At 37.5% G+C, this 26,517-nt stretch overlaps 1 protein-coding gene and 1 pseudogene across 2 annotated transcripts in view; both read left to right on the forward strand.

The window, feature by feature from the left end:
- The window catches only part of SLAIN2 (SLAIN motif family member 2), a 77,640-nt gene extending 51,920 nt beyond the window's left edge, over window positions 1–25,720 (forward strand). For both annotated transcript variants that reach the window (XM_054484798.2, XM_054484799.2), the window contains 2 exons: window positions 21,288–21,606; window positions 23,146–25,720. In XM_054484798.2, coding sequence (XP_054340773.1) covers window positions 21,288–21,606; window positions 23,146–23,212 — 386 coding nt within the window. In that variant the 3' untranslated portion in view covers window positions 23,213–25,720. The remainder of the gene's footprint in view (window positions 1–21,287; window positions 21,607–23,145) is intronic.
- LOC129034940 (U6 snRNA-associated Sm-like protein LSm2) lies at window positions 14,934–15,518 on the forward strand (annotated as a pseudogene).
- Window positions 25,721–26,517: the final 797 nt, after the last annotated feature.

Consider the following 26,517-nt stretch of genomic DNA (forward strand, 5'->3'; position numbering starts at 1 on the left):
GTGAATGTTTTTGCAGTGATTTCTTGGATTGAGTATAATTTAAGGAAGTTGTTTTAGATAATAGAATTTGAAGGAAAGTCAAATAGGCAAATAAAGCAGAAGGTATGAATGTTTGTATTTTGAATATCAGAAGTTGACCATGGGCCTCCAATATGAATGTTTTTTGGTGCCATGGTCAGGTATGTTAATAATAGACTGGATAGATTATGTTTGATGGGAAAGGCGGTGACTTAATAGGGGTTATTATAGAAAGGGGTTTTTGTGGACTTATTTGGGAACCTTTGGCTTCTTTTTTTTTTTTTCTGAGACTTTTCAGTATTTTTTAGTACTTCCTTGGCTAGGGGTGGGAAGCATTTAAAAACATGAACCTGAAAACACTGTGGTATCTAAACTAGGGCAGGAGATCACTATACCATAATAAAAGAGTAGAAGATTTTAAGTTTATATAAATTTTGTTGTTTGCCTCTGTAAGCTGTTTCATAATGTTTTTTGGAATTAAGTAGGTTTACATAACTTAAAATTTTTACCTAAAGATTTCATGTTGCTCTGTTGATCAGGTTAAGAAAACCATAACTTCTAGCTGAATTTTTAAAATTTGCCTATAGGGGTTACATTATTTTTATCACTTCAAGCCACCAAACTACCTATCCTCTCTGATAAGATAACAGGAAAGCCCAAACTTGGAACTGTTATGAACTGGAATTCTTGGCATCTCTAGCTGTCTTGTTGACTTAGTAAAGGGAAAAAAGGGGGAGGAGGGGCAGGGGGTGTGCTATTCTGTTTTGTTTAATCCCTTACTTATTTAACTTGCTCCAGACTTTTATATTTTCTGATTGGTATTGTGACGTGGGCATTATCATTACCTACCTCTTCTCTATAAATTTTTAACCAGTTGAGAAATGGACACAGATATAAGGTAAGATTTAAAATATTAGCTTAATTATTGATGAAGCTAAAATGGAGAATATCTTTTGGATCCAAGGCCAAAATGGATTTTCTGATTTCCCCTCATATCGAGACATTAAAGGGAGGGGTCTGCATTGACTGGCAGGAGTCTCTTCTCTTGTAGGGTTGTGAGGCACACAGGAGACAGAGGTCACCTGTTCACAGGTATATTTGGCATATTAAACGTGTCCAGTAAAGAAACATGGACCAACAGGTGATAAATTGGCACACAAATCAATTCATCCATCCTGGGGATGAACCTGTACAATATTCTAGAAAGCTAATATATCGTAGGGCTGACAGGATCATGGGAGGAGGAAAAAGATTACTTAACAATTGGAAATATAGTCACTTTGATTTTAATTGCATTTAGTAGTAGCAGGTGTTTGAAAATGGAAAGTAAGAACTGTGTTGCTTGGCACAGTCACTCCGTAGATATTTGTTGAATGAATATAGTCATATTACTAAAGTCAAAAAAGGATGGACACGTTCTTCTTTGCATTTTCTTTTTGCAAGTTTTTTGTGTTTCTTCAGCCTATCCCACTCTGAAGAAAACAGTCCAGTCTATGTTTTTAAGACTTCATGGAAGTGACCATTTAAACTGCATTGAGAAAGATTTTATTCATTCCCTGTTGTTGGGCACTGAGTGAAGTGGAGGTAAATAGGGCAGAGACCTCACCAAGCCGGGGGGAAAATGAAGACTAATTAGATGAAGTGAATGCAGAGATAACAGGATATTAATTCCTTCTTAGTTGCCTCTTTCCTTCTAAACACCCCATTAAAAAATGGGCAAAGGACATGAACAGACACTTCTCAAAAGAAGACATTCGTGCAGCCAACAAACATATGAAAGTTCTTGCCTCTTCTGTATTTAGAAGGAAAGAGGTAACTAAGAAGGAAATACAGAAGGAAAGAGGCAACAACATTTATATTTTGCCTGTTTCATAGTTATTTAGAAGGAAAGAGGCAACTAAGAAGGAATTAATGATGGTAATTGTTTAATACTCTTTTCACTATATTTTGAGATACGTTGAAATAAACAGTATTTATAGAAGACCTTAATGATAAGATTTTTGTTTTTCCTTCAGTTTTTAAGTTTTGGGGTACATGTGCAGGATGTGCAGGTTTGTTACATAGGTAAATGTGTGCCATGGTGGTTTGCTGCACAGATCAACCCATCACCTAGGTATTAAGCCCAGCATTCATTAGCTATTCTTCCTGATGCTGTCCCTTCCCCCACCGCCCCTGATAGCCGCCAGTGTGTGTTGTTCCCCACAGTGTGTCCGTGTGCTCTTACTGTTCGGCTCTAACTTGTAAGTGAGAACATGGGGTGTTTGGTTTTCTGTTCCTGCATTAGTTTATTGAGAATAACGGCTTCCAACTCCATCTATGTCCCTTGCAAAGGACATGAACTCTTTCTTTCTTATGGCTGCATAGTATTCCATGGTGTATATGTACCACATTTTCTTTATCCAGTCTATCATTGATGGGTATTTGGGTTGATTGCATGTCTTTGCTATTGTGAATAGTGCCGCAATGAACATACACATGCATGCATACATCTTTATAATAGAATGATTTATATTCCTTTGAACATATACCCAGTAATGGGATTGCTGGGTCAAAAGGTATTTCTGCTTTTAGATCTTTGAGGAATCACCATGCTGTCTTCCACAGTGGTTGAACTAATTTACACTCCCACCAGCAGTGTAAGTGTTCCTTTTTCTCCACAGCCTCGCCAGCCAGCATCTGTTGTTTCTTGCCATTCTGACTGGTGTGACATGGTATCTCATTGTGGTTTTGATTTGCATTTCCCTGATGATCAGTGATGATGAGCTTTTTTTCATGTTTGTTGGCCCCATGAATGTCTTATTTTGAGAAGTGTCTGTTTATGTTCTTTGCCTACTTTTTAATAGGGTTGTTTGTTTTTTTCTTGTAAATTTGTTTCAGTTCCTTGTAGACTCTGGATAGTAGACCTTTGTCAGATGGATAGATTGCAAAAATTTTCTCCCATTCTGTAGGTTGCCTGTTCACTCTGATGATAGTTTCTTTTGCTGTGCAGAAGCTTTTTAAATTAGATCCCCTTTGTCAGTTTTTGCATTTGTTGCAATTGCTTTTGGCATTTTCGTCATGCAACCTTTGCCCATGCCTGTGTCCTGAATGGTATTGCCTAGGTTTTCTTCTAGGGTTTTTATAGTTTGGGGTTTTACATTAAAGTCTTTAATCCATCTTGAGTAAATTTTTTGTAAGGTATAAGGAAGGGGTCTAGTTTCAATTTTCTGCATATAGCTAGCCCATTCTCCTAGCACCATTTATTAAATAGGGAATCCTTTCCCCATTGCTTGTTTTTGTCAGGTTTGTCAAAGATCAGATGGCTGTAGATGTGCAGTCTTATTTCTGAGTTCTCCATTCTGTTCCATTGGTCCATTTGTCTGTTCTTGTACCAGTACTATGCGGTTTTGGTAACTGTAGCCTTGTAGTATAGTTTGAAGTCAGGTAGCATGTTGCTTCCAGCTTTGTTTTTTTGCTTAGGATTGTCTTGGCTATTGGGGCTCTTTTTTGGTTCCATATGAATTTTAAAATAGTTTTTTTCTAATTCTGTAAAGAATGTCAGTGGTAGTTTAATGGGAATAGCATTGAATCCATAAATTACTTTAGGCAGTATGGCCATTTTCATGCTATTACGATATTGATTCTTCCTATCCATGAGCATGGAATGTTTTTCCATTTGTTTGTTTCCTCTCTGATTTCCTTAAGCAGTGGTTTGTGGTTTTCCGTGACGAGGTCTTCCATTTCCCTTGGTAGCTGTATTCCTAGGTATTTTATTCTTTTTGTAGCATTGTGAATGGGAGACCATTCATGATTTGGCTCTCTGCTTGCCTGTTTTTGGTGTATAGGAATGCTAGTGATTTTTGCACATTGATTTTGTATCTTGGGACTTGGCTGAAATTGCTTATCAGCTTAAGAAGCTATTGAGCTGAAATGATGGGGTTTTCTGGATATAGAATAATGTCATCTGCAAACAAAGATAATTTGACTTCCTCTCTTCCTGTTTGAATACGCTTTATTTCTTTCTCTTGCCTGATTGCCCTGACCAGACCTTCCAAAACTATGTTGAATAGGAGTGGTGGGAGAGAGCATCATGGTCTTGTGCCTCTTTTCAAAGGGAATGCTTCAAGCTTTTGCCCATTCAGTATGATATTGGCTGTGGGTTTGTCATATGTGTCTCTTTTTATTTTGAGGTATTTCCTTCAGTACATAGTATATTGAGAGTTTTTAACGTGAGGGAATGTTGAATTTTATTGAAGACCTTTTCTGTGTCTGTTGAGATAATCATGTGGTTTTTGTCTTTAGTTCTGTTTATGTGATGAATTACATTTGTTGATTTGCGTATGTTGAACCAACCTTGCATCCCGAGGATAAAGCCAACTGGATCTTGGTGGATAAGCTTTTTGATGTGCTACTGGGTTCAGTTTGCCAGTATTATATTGAGGATTTTTGCATCAACATTCATCAGGGATATTGGCCTGATGTTTTCTTTTTTTGTTGTATCTCTGCTAGGTTTTGGTATCAGGATGTTGCTGGCCTCATAAAATGAGTTAGGGAGGAGTCTCTCCTTTTCAATTGTTTGGAATAGTTTCAGTAGAAATTGTACCAGCCATTCTTTGTACCTCTGGTAGAATTCAGCTGTGAATCTGTCTGGTATTGGGCTTTCATTGATTGGCAGGCTATTTATTACCTCCTCAATTTCAGAACTCATTATTGGTTTATTCAGGGATTCAGTTTCTTCCTGGTTCAGTCTTGGGAGGGTGTATGTGTCTAGGAATTTATCTATTTCTTCTAGATTTTCTAGTTTATGTACACAGAGGTGTTTATAGTATTATCTGATGGTTGTTTGTATTTCTCTTGGGTCACTGGTGATATTCTCCTTATAATTTCTGATTGTGTCTATTTGATTCTTTTATTTTTATTTATTTATTTATTTTTTTTGAGACAGAGTCTTGCTCTGTCGCCCAGGCTGTAGTGCAGTGGCACAATCTTGGCTCACTGCAAGCTCCTCTGCTTCCTGAGTTCAAACAGTTCTCATGCTTCAGCCACCCAAATAGCTGGGATTACAGGCATGTGCCACCAAGCCTAGCTAATTTGTTTGTGTTTTTAGTAGAGATGGGGTTTCACTATGTTGGCCACACTTGTCTTGAACTCCTGTCCTCAAGTGATCGCCCACCTTGGCCTCACAGAATGTTGGGATTACAGGCGTGAGCCACTGTGCCTGGTCCCTTTTCTTCTTTTTATTCTAGGTAGCAGTCTATCTATTTTATTAATTTAAAAAAAAAAGCTTCTAAATTCATTTTTTTTGTTTATTTTATTTTTATTTTTTTAAGGGTTTTTCTTGTCTCTATCTCCTTCAGTTCTTCTGCTAGCTTTGGAGTTTGTTTGCTCTTAGTTCTCTAGTTTTTTTAGTTGTCGTGTTAGGTTGTTGATTTGAGTTCTTTCTAGCTTTGTGATGTCAGCATTTAGTGCCGTAAATTTCCCTCTTAACATTGCCTTAGCTGCATCCTAGAGATTCTGATATGTTGTCTCTTTCTTCTCATTAGTTTCAAAGAAAGTCTTGATTTTTGCCTTAATTTCATTGTTTACCCAAGAGTCTTTCAGGAACAGGTTGTTCACTTTCCATGTAGTCGTGTGGTTTTGAGTGGATTTCTTAATCTTGAGTTTTAATTTGATTGTGCTGTGGTCTGAGAGACTGTTATGATTTCAGTTCTTTTGCATTTACTGAGGACTATTACGTGATCAATTTTAGAGTAAATGTTGTGTGGTGATCAGAAGAACGTATATTCTGTTGTTTTTCTGTGGAGAGTTTTGTAGACATCTATCAGGTCCACTTAATCCAGAGCTGAGTTCAGGTCCTAATATCTTTGTTAATTTTCTGTCTCGATGTTCTGTCTGATATTGTCAGAGGGGTGTTAAAATCTCTCACTATTATTGTGTGGGAGTCTAAGTCTCTTTGTAGGTCTCTAAGAACTTGCTTTATGAATCTGGGTGCTCCTGTATTGGGTTACATATATATTTAGGATAGTTAGCTCTTCTTGTTGAATTAAAAACCCTTTACCATATGTAATGCCCTTCTTTGTCTTTTTTGATCTTTGTTGGTTTAAAGTGTGTTTTGTCAGAAAGTAGGATTGCGACCCCTGCTTTTTTCTGTTTTCCATTTGCTTGGCAAATTTTCCTTCATCCCTTTATTTTCAGCCTATATGTGTCTTTGCATGTGAGATGGGTCGCTTGAAGACAGCATGGGTCTTGACTCTTTATCCAGCTTGCCACTCTGTGTCTTTTAATTGAGGCATTTAGCCCATTTACATTTAAAGTTAATATTGTTATGTGTGAATTTGATCCTGTCATGATGTTAGCTTGTTATTTTGCAGACTTGTTTATCTGGTTACTTTACAGGGTCACTGGTCTGTGTACCTCAGTGTGTTTTTGTAGTGGCTGGTAATGGTTTTTCCTTTCCATACTTAGTGCTTCCTTCAGGAGCTCTTGCAAGGCAAACCTGGTGGTAATGAATTCCCTCAGCATTTGCTTGTCTGAAAAGGATCTTATTTCTCCTTCACTTATGCAGCTTGGTTTAGCCAGATATAAAATTCTGGGTTAGAAATTCTTTTCTTTAAGAATGTTGAATGTTGACCCCCAATCTCTTCTGGCTTGTAGTGTTTATGCTGAGAGGTCCTCTGTTAGTCTGATGGGCTTCCTTTTGTAGGTGACCTGGCCTTTGTCTCTGGCTGCCCTTAATTTTTTTTTTTTTTTTCATTTCGACCTTGGAGAATCTGATGAATATGTGTCTTGGGGTTGATGTTCTCGTGGAGTGTCTTACTAGGGTTCTCTGGATTTCCTGAATTTGATTATTGGCCTTGTCTTGCTAGGTTGGGGAAGTTTTCCTGGATGATATCCTGAAGTATGCATTCCAACTTGGTTCTGTTCTCCCCATCTCTTTCAGGTACCCCAATCATTCATCGGTTTGGTCTTTTTACATAATCTCATATTTGTTCATTCTTTTTTGTTCTTTTTTCTCTATTCTTTTCTGCCCGTCTTATTTCAGAAAATAGTCTGCAGACTCTGAGATTCTTTCCTCCGCTTGGTCTGTTCTGCTGTTGATACTTGTTATTGCGTTGTGAAGTTCTCATGTTGTGTTTTTCAGCTCCATCAGGTCAGTTATGTTCCTCTCTAAACTAGCTATTCTGGTTGTCAGCTCCGGTGTTGTTTTATCATGATTCTTAGCTTCTTTGCATTGGATTGGAACATGTTCCTTTAGCTCAGCAAAGTTCAGAACCCTACTTCTGTCAATTTAGGTGTCTCAGCCTCAGCCCAGTTCTGTGCCCTTGGCGGAGAGATGTTGTGGTCATTTGGAGGAGAAGACACATTCTGGCTTTTTGAGTTTTCAGTGTTTTTGCATTGATTCTTTTTCATCTTTGTGGGCTTATCTACCTTTGATCTTTGAGGTTGCTGACCTTTGAATTGGGCTTTTGTGCGGTCCTTTTTGTTGATGTTGTTGCTGTTTTTAACAGTCAGGCCCTTCTTCCATAGGGCTGCTGTGGTTTTCTGGGGGTCCATTCCAGACCCTAGTCACCTCAGTCCCTCCTGCATCTGGAGGTATCACCAGTGAAGGCTGCAGAACAGCAAAGATGGCAGCCTGTCCCTTCCTCTGGGAGCTCCATCCCAGGGGGACCCTGACCTGATGCTGGCCTGAACGCTCCTGTATGAGGTATCTGGAGACCCCTGTTGGGAGGTCTCAGGCAGTCGGGAGGAATGGGATCAGGGTCCCACTTACAGAAGACGTCTGGCTGCCCTTTGGTGGAGCAGGTGTGGTGCTCTGGGGGGAACCAGTTTTGTCCAGACTGCCCTGACTCTCCAGAGCCAGCAGGCTGGAAAGGCTGTTGGCTGAACCACAGAGACAGCAGTCGCTCCTCCTCCAGGGGCTCCATCATCAGAGTTCTGTTCGTATAACCCTGGCTGGAGTTGCTGAAATTCTCACAGGGAGGCCTTGCCCAGTGAGGCGGGATGGATCAGGGTCCCACTTAAAGAAGCAGTCTGGCCACGATCTGGCACAGCAGCTGTGCTGCATTGTGGGGAACTCCTGGTCTGGACCATCTGGACTTTCCAGAGCCAGCAGGCTAGCACAGCTGACTTCGTCCACAGAGATGGCGGCCACCCTTCCTCCCAGGAGTTCGGTCTGTGTCAGGCAGTTTCCAGCCTGCTACCACTGGCTGGCTGGAATTCCAAGCCAGTGGGTCTTGTGAGGTGCCATGGGAATGGAGCCCAGAGAACACTGCTGCCTGGTTCCTTGGATTCAGCCCCCTTCCTAGGGTAATGCATGGAAGGATCTCCTGCCTTGCATGAATTCCTGGAACTGGAGTATGCAAAACTACTGGGTCTCTGTGAGTGCCTGAGTGGCCATTCTGTGGAGACACCACACAGCTTTGTGCTTTGGATCCTAGGCTGTGGTGGCGTGGGCTTGTGAGGGAATCTCTTGATCTGTGGGTTGTAAAGATCCATGGGAGAAGCATGGTTTCCCAAGTCAGGGCAGGGTTGCACAATCACTCACCACCTTTCTTGGCTGGCGGTGGGGGCTCTCCTGGCTCCATGCTGCATCCAAGCGGCCCATTGCCTCACCCTGCTTCTTTTCCATACTCTCCATGGGTCAAGCTGTTCGCCTAGTCAGTCCCAGTGCGAGAACCTGGATACCTCAGTTGAAGGTGCAGAATGAACTCACTCACTCTTTCCTCTCTGTGAGAGCTGCAGACCACTGCTACTTCCAATTGACCATCTTGGCCCACCCTCCAACTTTTGCATTTCTAATGATTAGATTTTAAAATGCCTTTTGTTATTAGACTACCTGAAAATGGAGAATGAAAGAATTTTGTGATTACCTAGGATTCAAAATTAAAAATTGTCTTCTCTTTTCTATCAGCTGACAAGTATTTATTGAATCTGTATCATAAACAAGATACACTTATTATATGCTTTCCTCTTTGCTTCTCTATTCTAGCCCCTTTGCTTTCTCCTCTTACAGTTGTGTTCAAAACTAGCTTCTGACATACACAGACTTCTTAGAAACAATTAAAATGATAGGAGTTGTTTCCCGTCCTGTAATTTTGATATGTAAAATTTGGAGAATGAGAGAAGAAAGAGCATGGAGGCTGTTCTTGAGGTTCCCTCCAAACATACATTCCTGTTAGACCATTTCATGCCAGTTTTGGAATGATAACATTATAGGTTTTATTTTACATTTAGGCTTAATAATGTTTTTATGGTTTTCTAAGGCCTTTGTCTTTCTCTGTAGTTAAATCTTGATTACAGCTGTCAATTTCCTTTGCTGAGAAAGTCGTAGGTCAAAACTCTTTAAAGGTCACCTGTGTCCAATCAACCTCATTATATTTTTATTGTTCCCTGGCCCACATGTTTATAGATGAGTCAAAATGCTGCTGCCATGAAACATTTTTTCCAATAGTATAACTGCAGCTTAGTATACCTCTTCAAATCCTCTCTAGTTTCCCCTCCACTTATACATTAACTTTGTTAAAGTATTTCTCTCCATACCTTGATGTTGTAGGACTTTACTTGTTCTTTCATAGACTGTATTGCATTTATCTAATAATTTAGGGATTAATAAATTTATAATGATTTCTGGTTTATAAATCTGTTTTTAAACTTAGCTATTTTTAAATAAAACACGAAATCAGAAAACCAATACACAGTTTAATTAATTCTTATATGGCAAACACCCTTACCATACATATCAGGAGACTAGAACTTGGCATCTCAGACATGGTCCAGCTATCTGCTTCCAAACACAACCCTCTTTTGACCCCTCCCCAAAAAGTATCTTCTCTTCCGAACTTTTATAGCAGTCACTTCCTTTTTTGTATAGTTTTATCATCCAAGTTTTGAAACTAGTTTTGCCTTTTTGATATGTCTTTTTACGTTTCTCTTACTTTATAGTTTTCTTCCATTTCTTTTCTTTCTCTCTCTCTCGTTGTTTGTTTCTTTGAAGAAACCACCAGATCATTTGTTCTGCAGAGGTGCTTACAGGCTGGATTTTGCTGATTACTTTTTCATGGCTTTGTTTAGCAAGTTCCCTTGTATTTTCTATAAAGTGATAGTTGGATCTAGGCAATTAATTAAATTGTTTTGCTATTTTTTGCAAAACTATTTTTTTTTTTTGCATAGGTAGTAGTGCTTCTTTATCCAAAGGTGCATAAAGTGGGGTTTCCTCTTTTCATGATGTTAGCAGTCATTGATGTGTAATGCCTAGATTCATAATTCATTAGTTGTTACAGAATTGGGAATTTTAATTCCAGTGTTCCTTTTTTTATTTGTCAAAGTACTGTATAAAGAGAATTTTTTCCTTATTTGGTCACCCAGTGGTAGTTTCTTTAGGAAATTCAGACCAAATATTTGTTCTTTCCCTTTATTTACTAGTTTACAAAATTAAAAAATGGCAACATGGCACCTTCCAAAGGTGGCCAGTTTTAAAAAATGTTTTTCATTATGAACTTACAGATTTAAACATATTTTTAAATACATTTCAGGTCATTCTAGATGTTTTTCCAACTTTGCTGGAAGCCTCTACAAGTTGGCTTCCAAGTCTTTTTGACACAACTCTAGTAGTCTTTGATACCGTCTTGCTAACTGGTATGACAAGATTGGCTGGTCTTGTACATTTCTTGCCAGAGACCTGGAGTCAGGCATTTCTCCAAAAAGTCCTGCTTGCTTTTGGTAGGCAATGGTATTTCAAAATCTGTGTGTTTAGCGATACTTGTTGCTACTGGGTTGGTCATTGTTTCCAGGTCTTTTTAGTTACTAGAGCTAGGAAACATATGTGTAGGTTTGTGTTTGTATTTTTTTTAATATTAAATGCAGAGCTTCTGGGCAATGATTTAACCTCTTTTAGCATTTTCTCATCCTGAGAATCTTATTTCTTAGCAACACATAGAATTAGAATATCATAATAATTTGTTTTGTCCCATATTTCACATAAAGTGTTCTTGGAATAACAGCATAAACATACAATATGTTTACTGAAAACAATTTTTACAACTTTTAGTTATGCTCTTTCTTTTTTTAGTTAAGCTATATCCACATTGTCAGATACCTGTTACATACTATTTTCTCCTTCACATACCTCATTTAGTTTAGGCTCTCCGTTTAAATACATGTTTGATGCTTAATGCCAGTTTATATGTCATTGTCTCATCAGTCATTTTTCTTGTCTGAAACTTATTCTGTAATAGATTCCTTAAGGAATTATGAGAACAGTATTCATTCTTTCAATTTTTGCATGTTGATGATAGCTTATCTCTTGTTTTCATACTTGAAAGTCATTGTCTAGATAGGAAATCTTTGGCTCACTTTTTCTTCAACTGAAATGTATTACTCCACCTTCTGCAGGAATGAAGAATTGTTTCTGTTACAATCATTTGGTCTTTTTATCTGGATGTACAATGGATATTTTCTTTTTCTTTATAATAATTTACTAGAGTATGTCTTAGTATTGATCATTCTGAGCGGATTTTCCCAGATTCAGGGTATGTTCTTTCATTATAGAGTAGCAAACTTTGTTTTTCAGAAAAGTTTTATTGAATTACAGTTTTTTATATTCTGTTCTCTTGCTTTGGTTTTCTTTTTTGTGGGGACTCCTGTTGTACGCATGTTCGAGGTTCGTTTCTTGTTTCTATGTTTGTTGCCTTCTCTTGAATTATTTTTTTCTTTCTTCTGTAAAAGTTTGTTTTCATTGGTTTCTCTTACAACATTATGTATTGTGTATATTGACTCTTACGTTTCTCCTTAGACTTCTTCTTAAAATGATTCATTTTATAGCTAATTCCTTCCTGAGTTCCATCAGCTCATTTCTGAGTGTTTCTCACTCTGATTTATGCTATTCTTTCATATCTTGTAGCAATATTAAAATGTTTTTAAAATGTGAAATAATAGATAATTTCATCTTTGTGTGTATGATTACTTACCATGATTTCTGGTAAGATTTCACTTCTTATAGGAGTGTTACTCTACTCCTTATTTAAATTCTTTTTTTTTCTTGTAATAACTTTATGTGTGATTTGACTTCAGTCCTTTGCTATTGCCCATTTTTCCATGAAATTGATTTTTCTAAACACTTACAGAGCTTGATTTAAGACTTACTAATTTTATGGTTCTATAGCTCTCTCTTGTATTTGGAAGTGTTCAGAAACATGGCTGCTTATTTTCTGAGATTTCTTTCCTTTATTCCCTCTCTCCACTTTCAAAGTTACCCTTTCTTAAAGTGTACTATTTGGTGTTTTTTAGTATATTCACAGAGGGAGAAACCATTACCACTATCTTATTTTAGAAGATATTTATCACCCCCATAAGAAACATCATACTTATTAATAGAACTCCTCATTCCTCACTTCTTCCAGCCCCTGGCACCCACTCATCTACCCTCTCTGTCTCTAGATTTGCCTATGTTGGACATTTGATATAAATGGAATTACACAATATATGATCTTTTGTGACTGGCTTCTTTTACTTAGCATAATGTTTTCTAAGTTCATCATTCTGTAGCATGTATCAGTATAGTCATTTGCTGCATAACAGAGTTTCAGGGTCAGGCACAGTAGCTCATGCCTATAATGCCGGCACTTCGGGAGGCTGAGGTAGGAGGATCATATGAGCCCAGGAGTTTGAGCCAGCCTGGGCAACATAGTGAGACTACATCAGAAAAAATAAAATAGCCAGGCATGGTGGCACGCACCTGTGGTCCCAGCCACTCAGGAGGCTGAGGTTGGAGGATTGCTTGAGTTTGAGAGGTTGAGGCTGCAGTGAGGTGTGATCGCACCACTTCCAGCCTGGGCAACAGAGCAAGACAACCCTATCTCAAAAAATCTAAAACAAACAAACAAAAAAAACGACATTTCAGTCAACAATCGATTGCGTGTACGATGGTGGCAATTTCTATCACCTAGTAACATCATAGACCTTCCAGTAGGACAAGATGTGGAGGTGGAAGATAGTGATATTGATGATCCTAACCCTGTATAGGCTTAGGCTCATGTGTGTGTTTCTGTCAGTTTTTAGCAAAAAAAAAAAAAAAAAAAAAATTCAAATAAAATAAATAAAAATTTAAAATTAAAAAACAGTTGTAGAATAAGGATATAAAGAAAGAAAATATTTTTGGACAGCTGTACAACATGTTTGTGTTACAAGCTATGTGTTATTACAAAAGAGTCAAGTTTTTAAGTTAAAGCTTATAAACTAAAATAGTTACAGTAAGCTAAGGTTAATTTATTGTTGAAGAAAAATAAATTTAGTATAGCCTAAGTGTGTAGTATTTATAAAGTTTGCAGTAGGGTGTACCCTACTGCAAACTTTCACATTCGCTTACCACTCACTCAACTTCAGTTCTATAAGTTCCATTCATGGCAAGTGCCCTATACAGATGTACCATATTTTGTCTTTTATAACATTTTTACTGTACTTTTTCTATGTTTAGATAAGTTTGGATATGCAGATGCCATTGTGTTACAGCTGCCTACAGTATTCAGTACATTAACATGCTGTATTGGTTTGTAGCCTAGGAGCCATAGACTATTTTTTAAAATTTTTTGTGTGTACATAGTAGGTGTGTGTATTTATGGAGCACATGAGATATTTTGATGCAGGCAAGCAATGTGAAATAATAACATCACAGAGAATCAGGTCGCCATCCCCTCAAGCATTCATCCTTTGTGTTACAGACAATCCAATTACACTCTTTAAGGTATTTTAGAATATACAATTCAGTTATTGTTGACTCTAGTCACCCGGTTGTGCTATCAAATAGTAGGTCTTTCTCTATTTTTTTGGTACCCATTAACCATCTCCACCTCCCCCTCCCCCGACCCTGCCATCAGCTATTCCATATAGCCTAGGTGTGTAGTAGCTTACATCACTTAGGTTTGCATAAGTACACTCAGATGTTCCTACACGGACAAACTTGCCTAATGATTCATTTCTCAGAACATATCCCCATCGTTAAGTGACACATAACTGTACTTTGTTCCTTTTTATTGCCAAATATTCCATTGCGTGGATGCACCACATTTTGTTTATCCATTCATCACTTGGTGGATACTTGAGTTGTTTCCACTTTTTGCCTATTGTGAATAATCCTGTGGTCAGACCTGGTGGCTCACGCCTGTAATCCCAGCACTTTGGGAGGCCGAGGTGGGCAGATCACCTGAGGTCAGGAGTTTGAGACCAGCCTGGTCAACATGGTGAATCCTCGTCTCTACTAAAAGTACAAAAATTAGCTGGGTGTGGTGGTGGGCGCCTGTAACCTCAGCTACCCAGAAGGCTGAGGTAGGAGAACTGCTTGAACCCGGGAGGCAGAGGTTGCAGTGAGCTGAGATCGTGCCATTGCACTCCAGCCTGGATGACAGAGCAAGACTCCATCTCAAAATAATAATAATGCTGTGAACATTCATGCACAAGTGTTTACATGGACAGACATGTTTTAGTTCTCTTGATTATATACTTAGTGTAATTACTGGATCATATGGTAGCTTTATGTTTAACATATTAAGGATCTGCTAAACTGTTTTCCAGAGTGGCTACATTTTACAGTGTCACCAGCACTGTATGAGGGTTCCAATTTCTCCATCTCCTCAGTAACACTTGTCTTTTATTTTAGCGATCCTGGTGAAGTGTTGTAAAGTGGAATCTCATTGTGGTTTTTATTTTGCATGACTAATGTTGAGCATCTTTTCATGTGCTTATTGGCCATTTGTATATCTTCTTTGGAGAAATGTCTATTCAAATTCTTTGTCTCTGTTTTTTTAGTTTTTTTTTTTTAATTGAGTAGTCACATTCCTTCATATATTCTGGATTCAAGTCCCATATCAGATCCATGATTTGTAAATATTTTCTCCTACTCAGTGGATTTATTCTTCACTTTCTTTATGGTATCCTTTGAAGCACAAAAGTTCTTAATTTTGATGAAGTATCATTTACCAATTTTTGATCTTATGGGTCATGCTCGTGGTGTCATAAGAAATCAGTGCCTAACCCTAGTCATTACTCCTGTCCCTTCTGTTCTACCCCACCTGCTCTTCCCAGACACGAATCCGCTGTACTTTCTCCTTTGGTACTTGGAGTTTTCTGCGGCCCTTCCCTTCCCCAAGTCCGGCTCTGCTTGCAGTATCCTGCCCTCCTCCCCATCGGGCCTGCAGCACCAGCACCAGGACCATGCTCTTCTATTCCTTTTTCAATCCCTGTGGGCAAGGATGTAGACCTGGAACTCAAGAATGACCTGCATATCTGTGGACCCCTCCATTCTGTGGATCAGTATCTCAACATCAGATTAACTGACATTAGCATTACAGACCCTGAGAAATACCCTCACATCTTCATTTGGAGCTTAGTGGTCTAATATGTGCAGTTGCCAGCAGACAGGGTCGACAAAGTTGCTGCAGAATGCAGCAAGGAAGGAAGCCCTATAGCAGAAACAGTGATGGCTCCTCCTCTTCTTCCCTTCCCTCTTCCATTGCTGTCCCATAACCTCAAGTCCCAGCCTAGGACCCCTGACCGTGAATACTTGAAGCAATTGTGTTTGGTTGGTGTTTTTTTGTCGTTGTTGTTTTAACTAGTGAGTGTGTGTATGTGTGTGTGTGTTTAAGGGATGACTGGATGAGAGGGATAATAGGGAACAGCTCTGCCTGTTGAGAAGGGAAGGATAAGTAGGCTGGGAAATTTCAAAGCCTTCCTAGTCCTCAGCATCTACCTTTCTCACTACTTCCCTAGAGATGGTGGGAGAGTTTCCTAGGTCTTTCCGGGGCAGCATGTGATTCATTTTGGGGATGGACGAAATCTGTACCACATCAGGAATAAAATTTACAATGCAAAAAACAAACACTCCTATGTTTTTTTCTAAGAACTTTATAGGGTTAGCTCTTACATTTAGGTCTGTGATCCATTTTGAGTTAATTTTTTTAATAGTGTGAAGCGTAGGGGTCCAACTTCATTCTTTTGTACGTGGATATCCAGTTGTCCTAGCAGCATTTTGAACTCTTCCCTGCTTTTATCTGGACTTCATTTTCCTTTATCTGGAATGTCCCTGTTCTGCTCTGTTTGGATTATCTTCTGAGTTTTTTTTCCTCAGCATGAAGTTTTACCTGGAAGAGGGATTTGGCTGGTTAATTTTAAGAATTCATAGCCACTCATGTTCCTCTTAGACCTTACGGTAGACCTCTTGTACTCACTCACTATTGGAGTGTGCAGATCCCTCCCAGTTCAGCTTCTGTTCAGCATTTTTATTTTTTTGGTATGAGTACTTGTTGGTTATTTTGGAATTTTCAGGACATTGAGATATTCCTCTGCTTCCTTCTGCACAGATGCTGATAATTCATATGGTCTTGTAGTTGTCAGTGGCTTCTTCCTACCCACTTGTATTTTGGGGCTCATGGAGATACTCCATCACCTGTTTTATTGTAGCTGTTGTAAATGGGTTTTGGTTTGACCTTCCTAGTTGCTCTGTATGTTTTTATGGAGAGAGTTGAGGAAATTCGTAAATTACACCAATGCCGGTACCATCTTTCAAGAATCCTCATAATTATGTTTCTTAATCCTGACATTGACATTTTTTCCCCTTTCCTCACTAGACATTCTAAGGTTAGTTATATGTTAATTTATTAAACTAAAATACAATAAGTTATATAGTTATAGATGTACAGCTGTTTATATATACAGTGTACTAAAACTAACGTGTCTCTCAAATCTTGATATCATATATTTTGATACCTAATCAATTCCCTAATTTTGGAAATGTGGCTATTTTGTTAAAAACTTCCCCTACCAGGGTGGAGATATCTAATGAATCTTAATAGTTCCTGTATTGTATGTTTGTATATGTACATACAAATACACACACACACATACACACACACACACACACACACACACACACTCCCTCTCTCTCTCTCTGTCTCTCAGCTTTGGCACCCAAAGGGTGGCTAAGGTTTTCAGTTGAATAAACATATTTCTTTTTAAAAAGTTTATTTCTAAAAGTCATTATTGAGGTTGGGGCAATTATCTTGAAGAGGAGCAGTTCCAAAGTTATTTTCTATTTAGAGTAAATTGGAAGATTAAGCTGTAAATGTTTGCTGGTAGCTTATGCATTCATATATATCTTTTTGTACTTATGGAAGAAAAGGTATTGAAGCCCTATTCTCGAGGCATTTTCTGCATCTTACGTTTAATACATTTTTCTAATAACTAACAAAATTTTGTATGCTTACAAAATAATAGTCATGTATGTTAATGGAAGAAGAAATCAAAGGTTTCTCTGTCTTTTTTTTTTATGGTTACTTGTCAGCAATTGCCATTTTTATAGGCTTTGGAGTCATACCTTAAAAACCTGCCTAGGATAGTAACCCCACAAATAAACTTTCTGAGTCTGGTTGAAAATTAAAGTGTTGATAATGACACTTTGGCCAGGCATGGTGGCTCACCTATAATCGCAGCATTTTGGAAGACTGAGATGGGCAGATCACTTGAGAGGCCAGGAGGTTGAGACCAGCCTGACCATCATGGCAAAACTCCGTCTCTACTAAAAAAAACAAAAATTATCCCAGTGACGTGCATCTGTAGTCCCAGCTACTTGGGAGGCTGAGGCACGAGAGTCGCTTGAACCTGTGAGGCAGAGGTTGCAGTGAACCAAGATTGTGCCACTGCTCTCCATCCTGGGCGACAGAGCGAGACTCTGCCTCAAAAAAAAAAAAATGTTGATAGTGACAGTAGAGATGTTTCTCTTTTGGTTCCTGGTGAAGAGTACTGGTCTGGGAATCAGGAGACCTGGGTTCAGTTCCGTTATAACACGACATCCTGACTTTCCTATTTGCTCAGTTGACTTCTGTGGTTGTGGTAATTTCCCTTGTCCATGAAGTGAGAGGGTTAGAGTACATGGTCAGTAATAACTTTTTTTTACAAGGATTCTTTAACTCTGTAGTGAGAGAATCATATTTAATTCATCTTTTTGTTCTTTAGCAGCCAGAACTTATTTTTAAATACTTACTGTGTCACTAAATTGGGATTATCATTGATAGTGTAGAGACCATTGAATAATTGAAATGATATGACAATATAGTAAGAGATCGTTGACAAGGAGATATTTTTGTCCTTCATTTGTTAATAATGGAATTCATATGTGTTTTAATAAATGATGTTTCCCATTGGTCATGATGACCAGTGTTTGGCAATCTGTTTATTTTTATTACTATATACTTACTGGGCATTTATAGTTTTTATAAATTATGCAGCTAAGGGAAGTTGTAGTTTGAAGGAAGACTGCTCTGTGAAGACAACTTGGAATATCTAACTTTTGTATTGCTAGGTACATGTTGGATATATTTTTATAAAACATTTTATTTTCAGTGAATATCAAGCTAAAAAATGTATAATTTATTCAGTTTTTTCATTTTAGGGTTAAGTGCATGCCTGAATTATAGAAACCTTAATTAGAAAACAAACTTAGCACAATTATTAAATACTTATTAAAAGAAAAAATATTTTAAGATACGAATTCTCTATTACCCATCATCCTAATTTGGAGATAACTTAGACACCAAGGTTAGGATTCTTAGTCATGTCATTTTTATAGAGTTCTAATTTTTGCTCAGAGCAGATAGCTCTCCTTCACATTATGTCTGACTCGAGTGTAATTCTTGGTATTCAAAAAGAGTAAAGAGAAATTATAACTTGTCAATATCAATTTGGGTAATACATTTTGGGTAATAACTTAATATTTACATTTGAGTTAATTTATAGGGAAAGCCTAGGAGACTGTTCTGAGTGGCATTGTTGAATATCTTTCTAGGAAACTCATCTGTAGCAGACTAAAGGAGGCCTATTCTTTAGATAAGAAAGCCACAGATAAGAATGCCTTACAATTTGTTTAATATTTTACATTTTACTAACAATTTACACATTTATTACTCGTTTGCTCTTCACAGCAAACTTATATTGGCTGAGATTTATTAGATTTATATGTAAGTGGTTTTCTTTTCTAGCAATGCAATTGGTATGGTATTTTAAATCTTGATTTCTAATGTTCGTTGCTGGTATATAGAAACATAATCAGTGTTTGTATTTTTATCCAGTTGTGTGACCTTACTGAATTCACTTATTATTTCTAGAAGTGTGTGTGTGTGTAGATTCATTGGGATTTTCTGTGTAGACAATCATGGGGACAGTTTCTAACCTCTGTGCCTTTTATTATTTCTTCTTCTTCCTCTTCCTCTTCCTCCTCTTCCTCCCTCCTTCCTCCTTCCTCCTCCTTTCTCCTTCCTTCTCCCTCTTCTTTTTTTTTTTTCTTCTTGCTTATTGCACTAGCTAGAATTAGTGGTAAGAGCATATGTTCTTGTCTTGTTCCTGGTCTTAGGGGAGATGCATTCAATCTTTCTTCATTAAGTATAATGTTAACTGTAGGGTTTTTGTAGATGTTCTTTATGAGGTTGAGGAAATTTTCCCTATTTCTATTTTTCGGAGAACTTTTTTCATGACTGTGCTGAATTTTGTCAGATGCTTTTTTTGAGTCCACTGTTACAATTCTGTGATTTTTCTTCTTTATCCTGTTACTGTGGATTACACTGATTGATTTTCAAATATTGAACCAACCTTGCATCTTGGAATAAATCCTACTTAGTCATGGCATATAAATCTATTTATATATTGCTGGATTCTATTTTCTAATATTTTCTTAAGGATTTTTACATCTATATTTGTAAACAATATTGATCCGAAGTTTTCTTTTTTGGTACTGTCCTTTTCTAGTTTTGGTATCTCAGTAATACTGGCTTCATAAAATGAATTGGGACATGTTCTCTCCTATCTTGTGATGGAGATTATGTTGAATTTGTGTTCATTCTTAAACATTTCATAGAATTCCCCAAGGTTGTTCCCAACCTCCAACAAACATTTGTTCTGCTTCTTGTTACCATAAATTAGGTATGACTTTCCTCAAATTTCTTTATAACATGACATTCTACTGTGTTTGTGTGTGTGTGTGTGTGTGTGTATGTGTACACACGGACTGCTTTGTGTCTGGCACTCATTTCATTCAGCAAAATTTTTGATATTCATCTTTGTTCTATACATCAGTAGTTTACTCCTTTTTACTGCTGAGCGGTATTCTGTTGTGTGGATATGCTACAAATTGTTTATCCATTCACCTGTTGATGGACATTTGAGCTTTGTTCAGTCTTTGGCTGTTACAAAGTTGTAGTCAAGTCTTTGTGTGGACGTAAGCTTTTTTCTGTTTTCCTTTTTTTTTTTTTGAGACAGAGTCTCGCTCTGTTGCCCAGGCTGTAATGCAGTAGCGCGCGATCCCCGCTCACTGCAACCTCCGCCTCCTGGGTTCAAGCAGTTCTTCTGCCTCAGCCTCCCAAGTAGCTGGGACTGCAAGCATGCACCACCGCCCCCAACTAATTTTTGTATTTTTAGTAGAGAGGAGTTTTTCACCATGTTGGCCAGGCAGGTCCCGAACTCCTGACCTCAGGTGATCCGCCCGCCTCAGACTCCCAAAGTGCTGAGATTACAGGTGTGAGTCACCACCCCTGATGTTCTTTTTTCTTTTTGAAGCAGAGTCTTGCTCTGTCACCCAGGCCGGAGTGCAGTGGCATCATCTCGGCTCACTGCAGCCTCTGCATCTCTGGTTCGGGCAGTTCTCCTGCCTCAGTTTTGAGTAGCTGGGATTATGGGTGCATATCACCATGCCCGGCTGCCTTTTTGTTTTTTCATCACGTTGTGCTTTGTGAAGCACAGCAATGGAAGCACTTTTTAAAAATGATTTTTAGTTTCTAAATTTTTAGTTACAGTGTCAATAATATGGGATTTGGACACAGAGCCTCCAGATACTTGATACATGTTTACATGAATGTTTCTTTTCGGGGGAAATATATTTCAAATTCTAGACAACAATTGGGTAGTCAACCTGTTTTTCACCTCTAGAATGTTTGTTCACATGTGGCCCAGATTAGTTGCTACAGTGAGACAGAATTCTGCAGCGCCTTTTCTCTTCTGGTATTATGGATTCCAGGCTGGCCTATTTAAAATACTGTTGTCAAAGACAGTTGTAATCCTCTAAGTACTTGGTTATTTAGAACTCACAGTTACTTTTTTTCTTTTAGTAGCCCAGGAATAGCTTTTATTGTTTGCATTGCTGTGAAGTTTCCTGAATACACATGTACTAGTGCCCAATCATCAGTTGTAATTTAAAGCAATGGTTTCATATATACAGATTTCCACTCAAAAATTGGTTTTTCTTTGCCATTCCACAGTACCTTCTCCAGGCAAATTCCGTTCCCCTGCAGCACCATCTCCTTTGGCTCTTCGGCAACCAGTGAAAGCATTTAGTAACCATGGCTCTGGTTCTCCTGGTAGCCAAGAAATAACACAGCTCACACAAACCACCTCCTCACCTGGGCCTCCTATGGTTCAGAACACAGTCTCAGCAAATCCTCCCAGCAATATCAACAGCGCTACTCTAACCAGACCTGCAGGGACAACTGCAATGAGAAGTGGCTTGCCCAGACCCAGTGCCCCTTCTGCTGGGGGCATACCAGTGCCTCGCAGCAAACTTGCACAGCCTGTTCGCAGGTAAGTGTTCTGTTTCAGCATTCTTGAGTACCTGAAAGTGGATAGACTGGAATGAATTAGCTTCATCCCTATGTTTGATAGTAAACAGAAAGTCATGGTGGATTCCCACCAGAGTTTTAGTACCATTTGAATAAAACATTACTACATTGTTTTTAAGAAATCCTCATGTGGGACTTTTACCAGTTTGGTTCAGATTAAATTTGTCCAGTTGCCTAACATGATTAAGCATCTCAGAGGACCCCTAGAAAAAAAATTGTTAGAGCCACTCAATTTGATTGTGATATTCATTCATTTTGAATAGAATTATATTCAGTAAAGATGATAAAGGTATATTAGAATATAGAGTGATATTTAAGGTAAAACTTCTAGCTACCAAGTCTAAGTATAATCTATAAGCATGGTTTTCAAACCCTTATTCTACAATTCAGAATTATCTGTGAGATTTATATAAATGTAGGGTCTAAGTTTTACCTTCAGAGAGTCTAACTTAGTAGATCTGGTATGAGGCCCAGAATCTTTGGGTGTGCCAGGTATTTTGTTGTTGTTTTGTTTTGTTTTGTTTTTGTTTTGAGATGGGGTCTTGCTCTGTCTCCCAGGCTGGAGTGCAGTGGTGCAATCTCGGCTCACTGCAGCCTTGACCTCCCAGGCTCAAGCAATCCTGTCACCTCAGCACCCCCTGTAGCTGGGACTACAGGTGCGCACCACCACGCCTGGCTAATTTTTGTAGAGATGGGGTTTTACCATGTTGCCCAGGCTTGTCTGGAGCTCCTGAGTTCAAGTGATCTGCTTGCCTCAGCCTCCCAGAATGCTGGGATTACAGGTGCTGGTTTTTTTGTTTGTTTGTTGTTTGTTTGCTTAATCTTCAGATGATTCTGAATCAGACAGGTTGGGAATGATGCATCTGTAACCTTTCAAGAATGGGATTACCACCATCAGTAAACTTTGGTGTCAAATATAATTAAACTGGAAATATTTATCACTGTGCTAAATAAGTAAATGCTTGCTTTGTTTAATCTTCATAATAACATTAAATGAGTAGGTATTCTTATTTCTGTTTTTCAAAAGAGGATATTGAAATTTAATGGAATTAAGTAATTTGCCTAAGGCCACATAGCTAATAAAACTATGAGTTCCAAGTATGTCTGACTTCGGAGCTCTTTTAATCACTATCCCATACTGCCTTTCTAGTGATGCTGACACTGAGCTTCTAATATCACATTCATCATTCTGCCTTTCAAAATAATAAGTAAATGATAAGGTTGGTTATCTGTGTGCTTGGAAAAGGTGAGACCATCTTTTCCTTTCTTTGATCTAGTAGCTATGTTAACAAAATGGGAAGTCATCTGGTTCCCAGTTAAAACTTGGAAGCTGTGAAAATGCAGAGTGTGGGGAGGTTGTACTAGTACCATGAAGGCCTTGGTACAGCCTTCATGGGATCGTGATGCCACCTGGAGAGTAATTAATATATGTGTGAGATAGTATGGTACTATTTCATAAAGACATTTATCAAATTTTAATTACAAAATTGCTTTATTACAGATCCTTGCCAGCTCCTAAAACCTATGGTAGCATGAAAGATGACAGTTGGAAAGATGGCTGTTACTGACCAGCAAAGACAAGAATGCAGAAGTCCACGGCTTCATGGATACCCTTCACCAGGCTAAAAAACAACTTTTATATGCAGACTGTTCAGATAAGACTCTTGGGATTTATAAAATCCCAGCCCTCTCTGTCTTAATTAGCACAAACCGACAGAGATCATCAAACAGCACTTTAATGACATTTAACATCAGATGTGTTTGGTAATCATACAATCACTCTCCATAGAATCACTTTTAGTTTTGTTTAATAGAAACTAGGTTGATTTTTTAAAAATATTTGACAGAGGCCAATATCTGGGCAAATACTTAATGGATGCCAAAGAGAAATGCCCATTTGTAAATGAGAAAAATGCCCATTTGTGCACAAGAAAATGGTGAATTCAGGCTATCTAAAACTTCACATTCAACCTAATTTACTGTATAAATAGTATCAATAAATATTTGTGTTAATGAGAACTAATATTCTGACTAATTATCTAAAGTGTTTCACTAGTACACCAGGAAACTACAGATTGAGATTGGGGAGTGGGAGGAAAGAAACCTGGGCTAGAGATTTAAAACATTCCTAAATTTAGGAGAATTTCAGAAATTATTTTTGCCGATTCATTAGAAAAATTGTCATTTAATCTTAAGTTTTGGATGTAGCTCACATATCACCACCACCAGATAGTGTTACAGCATGCATCCATCATGTTGCATTGACACATCAAACTGTTTTGATTGCCAAAAGGGCTTAATATCAGTTGTACAATCTTTCTAAACTTTATAGTTCCTGGCTCAGGAAAGATGGCCTTTGCTATTGAAGCCAACTTCTTCACATGCTGTTATCTTTACAGAACTAAAAGATCTTGTTTCTATTAGCAGGTATTCATGATAGGAAAGAACAAGTAGTGTGTGTCTTTATTCTTGATACAACACCACCTCAGTGCTTGCAACCTGGAACAAAACCATACCATGAGAGAGAGGGGGAAAAAAATCTATGCACTTAACCTACAAAATCTCTGGTGATGACAGTTGTATTGTTGCTATTACATGGCATAACGGTCTATTATGTGGTAGGAAAATATAGCCTGCTAAATCCTACTTAAGTTGATCCACTTTAAACTGAGTAACTGTATAAAACATCTATTGAAAATTCTTTTCCTTTTGACTTAGATTCTGCCTTACATCAATTTTTTGCATTTTTGGTAACAAACCCTACTATGTATGACTCTAACCTGATACTTGCTCTCTAATGGCTCTTAATATATCCTTGAAATCGGCTGTTTCAATTTTATCAGACTATTACCAGAGTAAAACTTCCTTCTGTAGCAGGCCTCTCATTTTTTATTATGAGGTCTGTTTTTAAATGCTTAATTTGAACAGCTCTAAGATATTGTCACTTAGGTCATGTAAAAGCTTTTAGAGATTTGAACATAAGTTCATTTCCTGTTAATCAAAGACATTCCGTAAGTTGGCAAAAGAAATTGGGAGAGAGAAATAGAAGGCTTGATATTCTGGACAGCATTAAGGTTGATAGGTTGAGAGAATGATAAAAACTTAAAACCAGGACCTCTATTCTGTCATGACTGACACCATGGTAGTCTGTCAGCTTGACCAGTGGAGAGTCATTCATTTAGCACAAGCAGCTGGAGATTTAAACTGCCAGTACTATGTATTTGGTGTATAATGCAAGGAAGAAAGTTTATCCTTGAATTTGAGGGTGATGGGGTGGGTCAGGAAAGGATGGCGCCAGAATTCTACATGATAATGAACTAAAAAATGTTGCTTTTCAGAGGAAGATAAAGCATCTTCTTTTGGGAGGGGGGTATCTGATGTCTAAGTAAGTAAAAGAAAGAAGTAGCTACTGTCTCTTTTAAAAACCACGTACAAAACAGAACAAGTCTCAGTTTTCAGTGCAACATTTCAAAAAATATATATGCTGCAATCTAATAATTAAAAGGAATTTTACCTATTATGAAACACATTACATTTTTTAAGTTAGATAATCAGTTTCAAAAGGAGTATTCAGGTTATTTAACTTTGTTTTTAAATGGCTGCATCAGAAAAAAATGTCTATTTTTTTTTATTAAAATATTTCATCACTTGTTAAAACATATTTTTGATCTGAGTTTGGTAAAGTATTATTTTACCTGCTGTTGTACTACCACAGACTGTTGACTTTTAGTTTCTTAAAGAGAAAAATTGCCTTTTTACTAGAAAGCCTTTGTATATCGCAATTTTTCTGTTTGGGAAAATCTAAGGATTTACTGTGGTTAGTCTTACAGAAGAAATGTGGATTTGATAAACTAGTGCCTATGATTTTAACTTATGTTTGATACATAGTAGTAAGGGTTTTATGAATGTTGATTATTTTGTGCCAACAGCCCAGAATTGTCACTTATATGTAAGCAGAAAACAATGAGCTCTGCTTCCAAAGTTATTTAATTTTCTCAGTGTTTGAATGTTATTTTTTGTAAGTGTGTTAATAAAAGTGTAAAGAATTGGAAAAAATATAAATATTCTTAACTCAAGCATTTGCTGGATCATTTTTCTACAAAACTTGTTTGTACAATATAAAACACTCTCTGAAGAGTTGACTTTTTTTCAGTTTCATATCCTGGAAATCACATTTTGTAAAACTGGGGACCATTCATAATTGTCAGATACTTTTTAAAATTATCTCAATACATCACTTTTATAAAAAAAAAAAAGTTTTTTTGAAAGAAAATTAGATACATATGTGGCCCCAGGTGTTTGTATAACCCTAGAATGATCTAGACTATGTATGTTTAAATTAACTTTTTATTGAATGTACAGGTGTCCATTTTTGACGTTACGCATGGTCCTTTTAGATCACATGACATTTGATTTGCAAACATTTCTATAGCCGAACTTGTATATGTGGTTGCCTCCTTAATAAACAGCCTGACCATAATGTTTATTATTAAATTTATATTCTTTAAGTGTTTAATTAATCTCTGGATATGGTAAGATTCCTTTTTTCCTCTCAGTTGCCTACACTTGGTTTTAATAAATTACTCAGTTGAGTTTTTCTTTAAACACGGAAACCCAAATCCTATTGCCCTTTTAGATTTAGTCTTCATGGGGTTGGATTATGTCTTATATTTTCTCTGTCAGAGTTATTTCATATATGGATTTTACTTGAAGGAAATTTATAGTTTACTCTAAATTGATTTGTTCTTGGAACTTTTTCACCTGCTGTGAATTGATACCTAAGCTATAAAAAGCTAGCATTTGCCTAGATCATAACTATGTATGATATCTAGTTAGAAAAAAACAAGCAAAAAACGATTATGAGTTTCCAAGA

Source organism: Pongo pygmaeus, chromosome 3 (assembly GCF_028885625.2).
Source record: "Pongo pygmaeus isolate AG05252 chromosome 3, NHGRI_mPonPyg2-v2.0_pri, whole genome shotgun sequence".
In the NCBI taxonomy this organism is placed as follows: domain Eukaryota; kingdom Metazoa; phylum Chordata; class Mammalia; order Primates; family Hominidae; genus Pongo; species Pongo pygmaeus.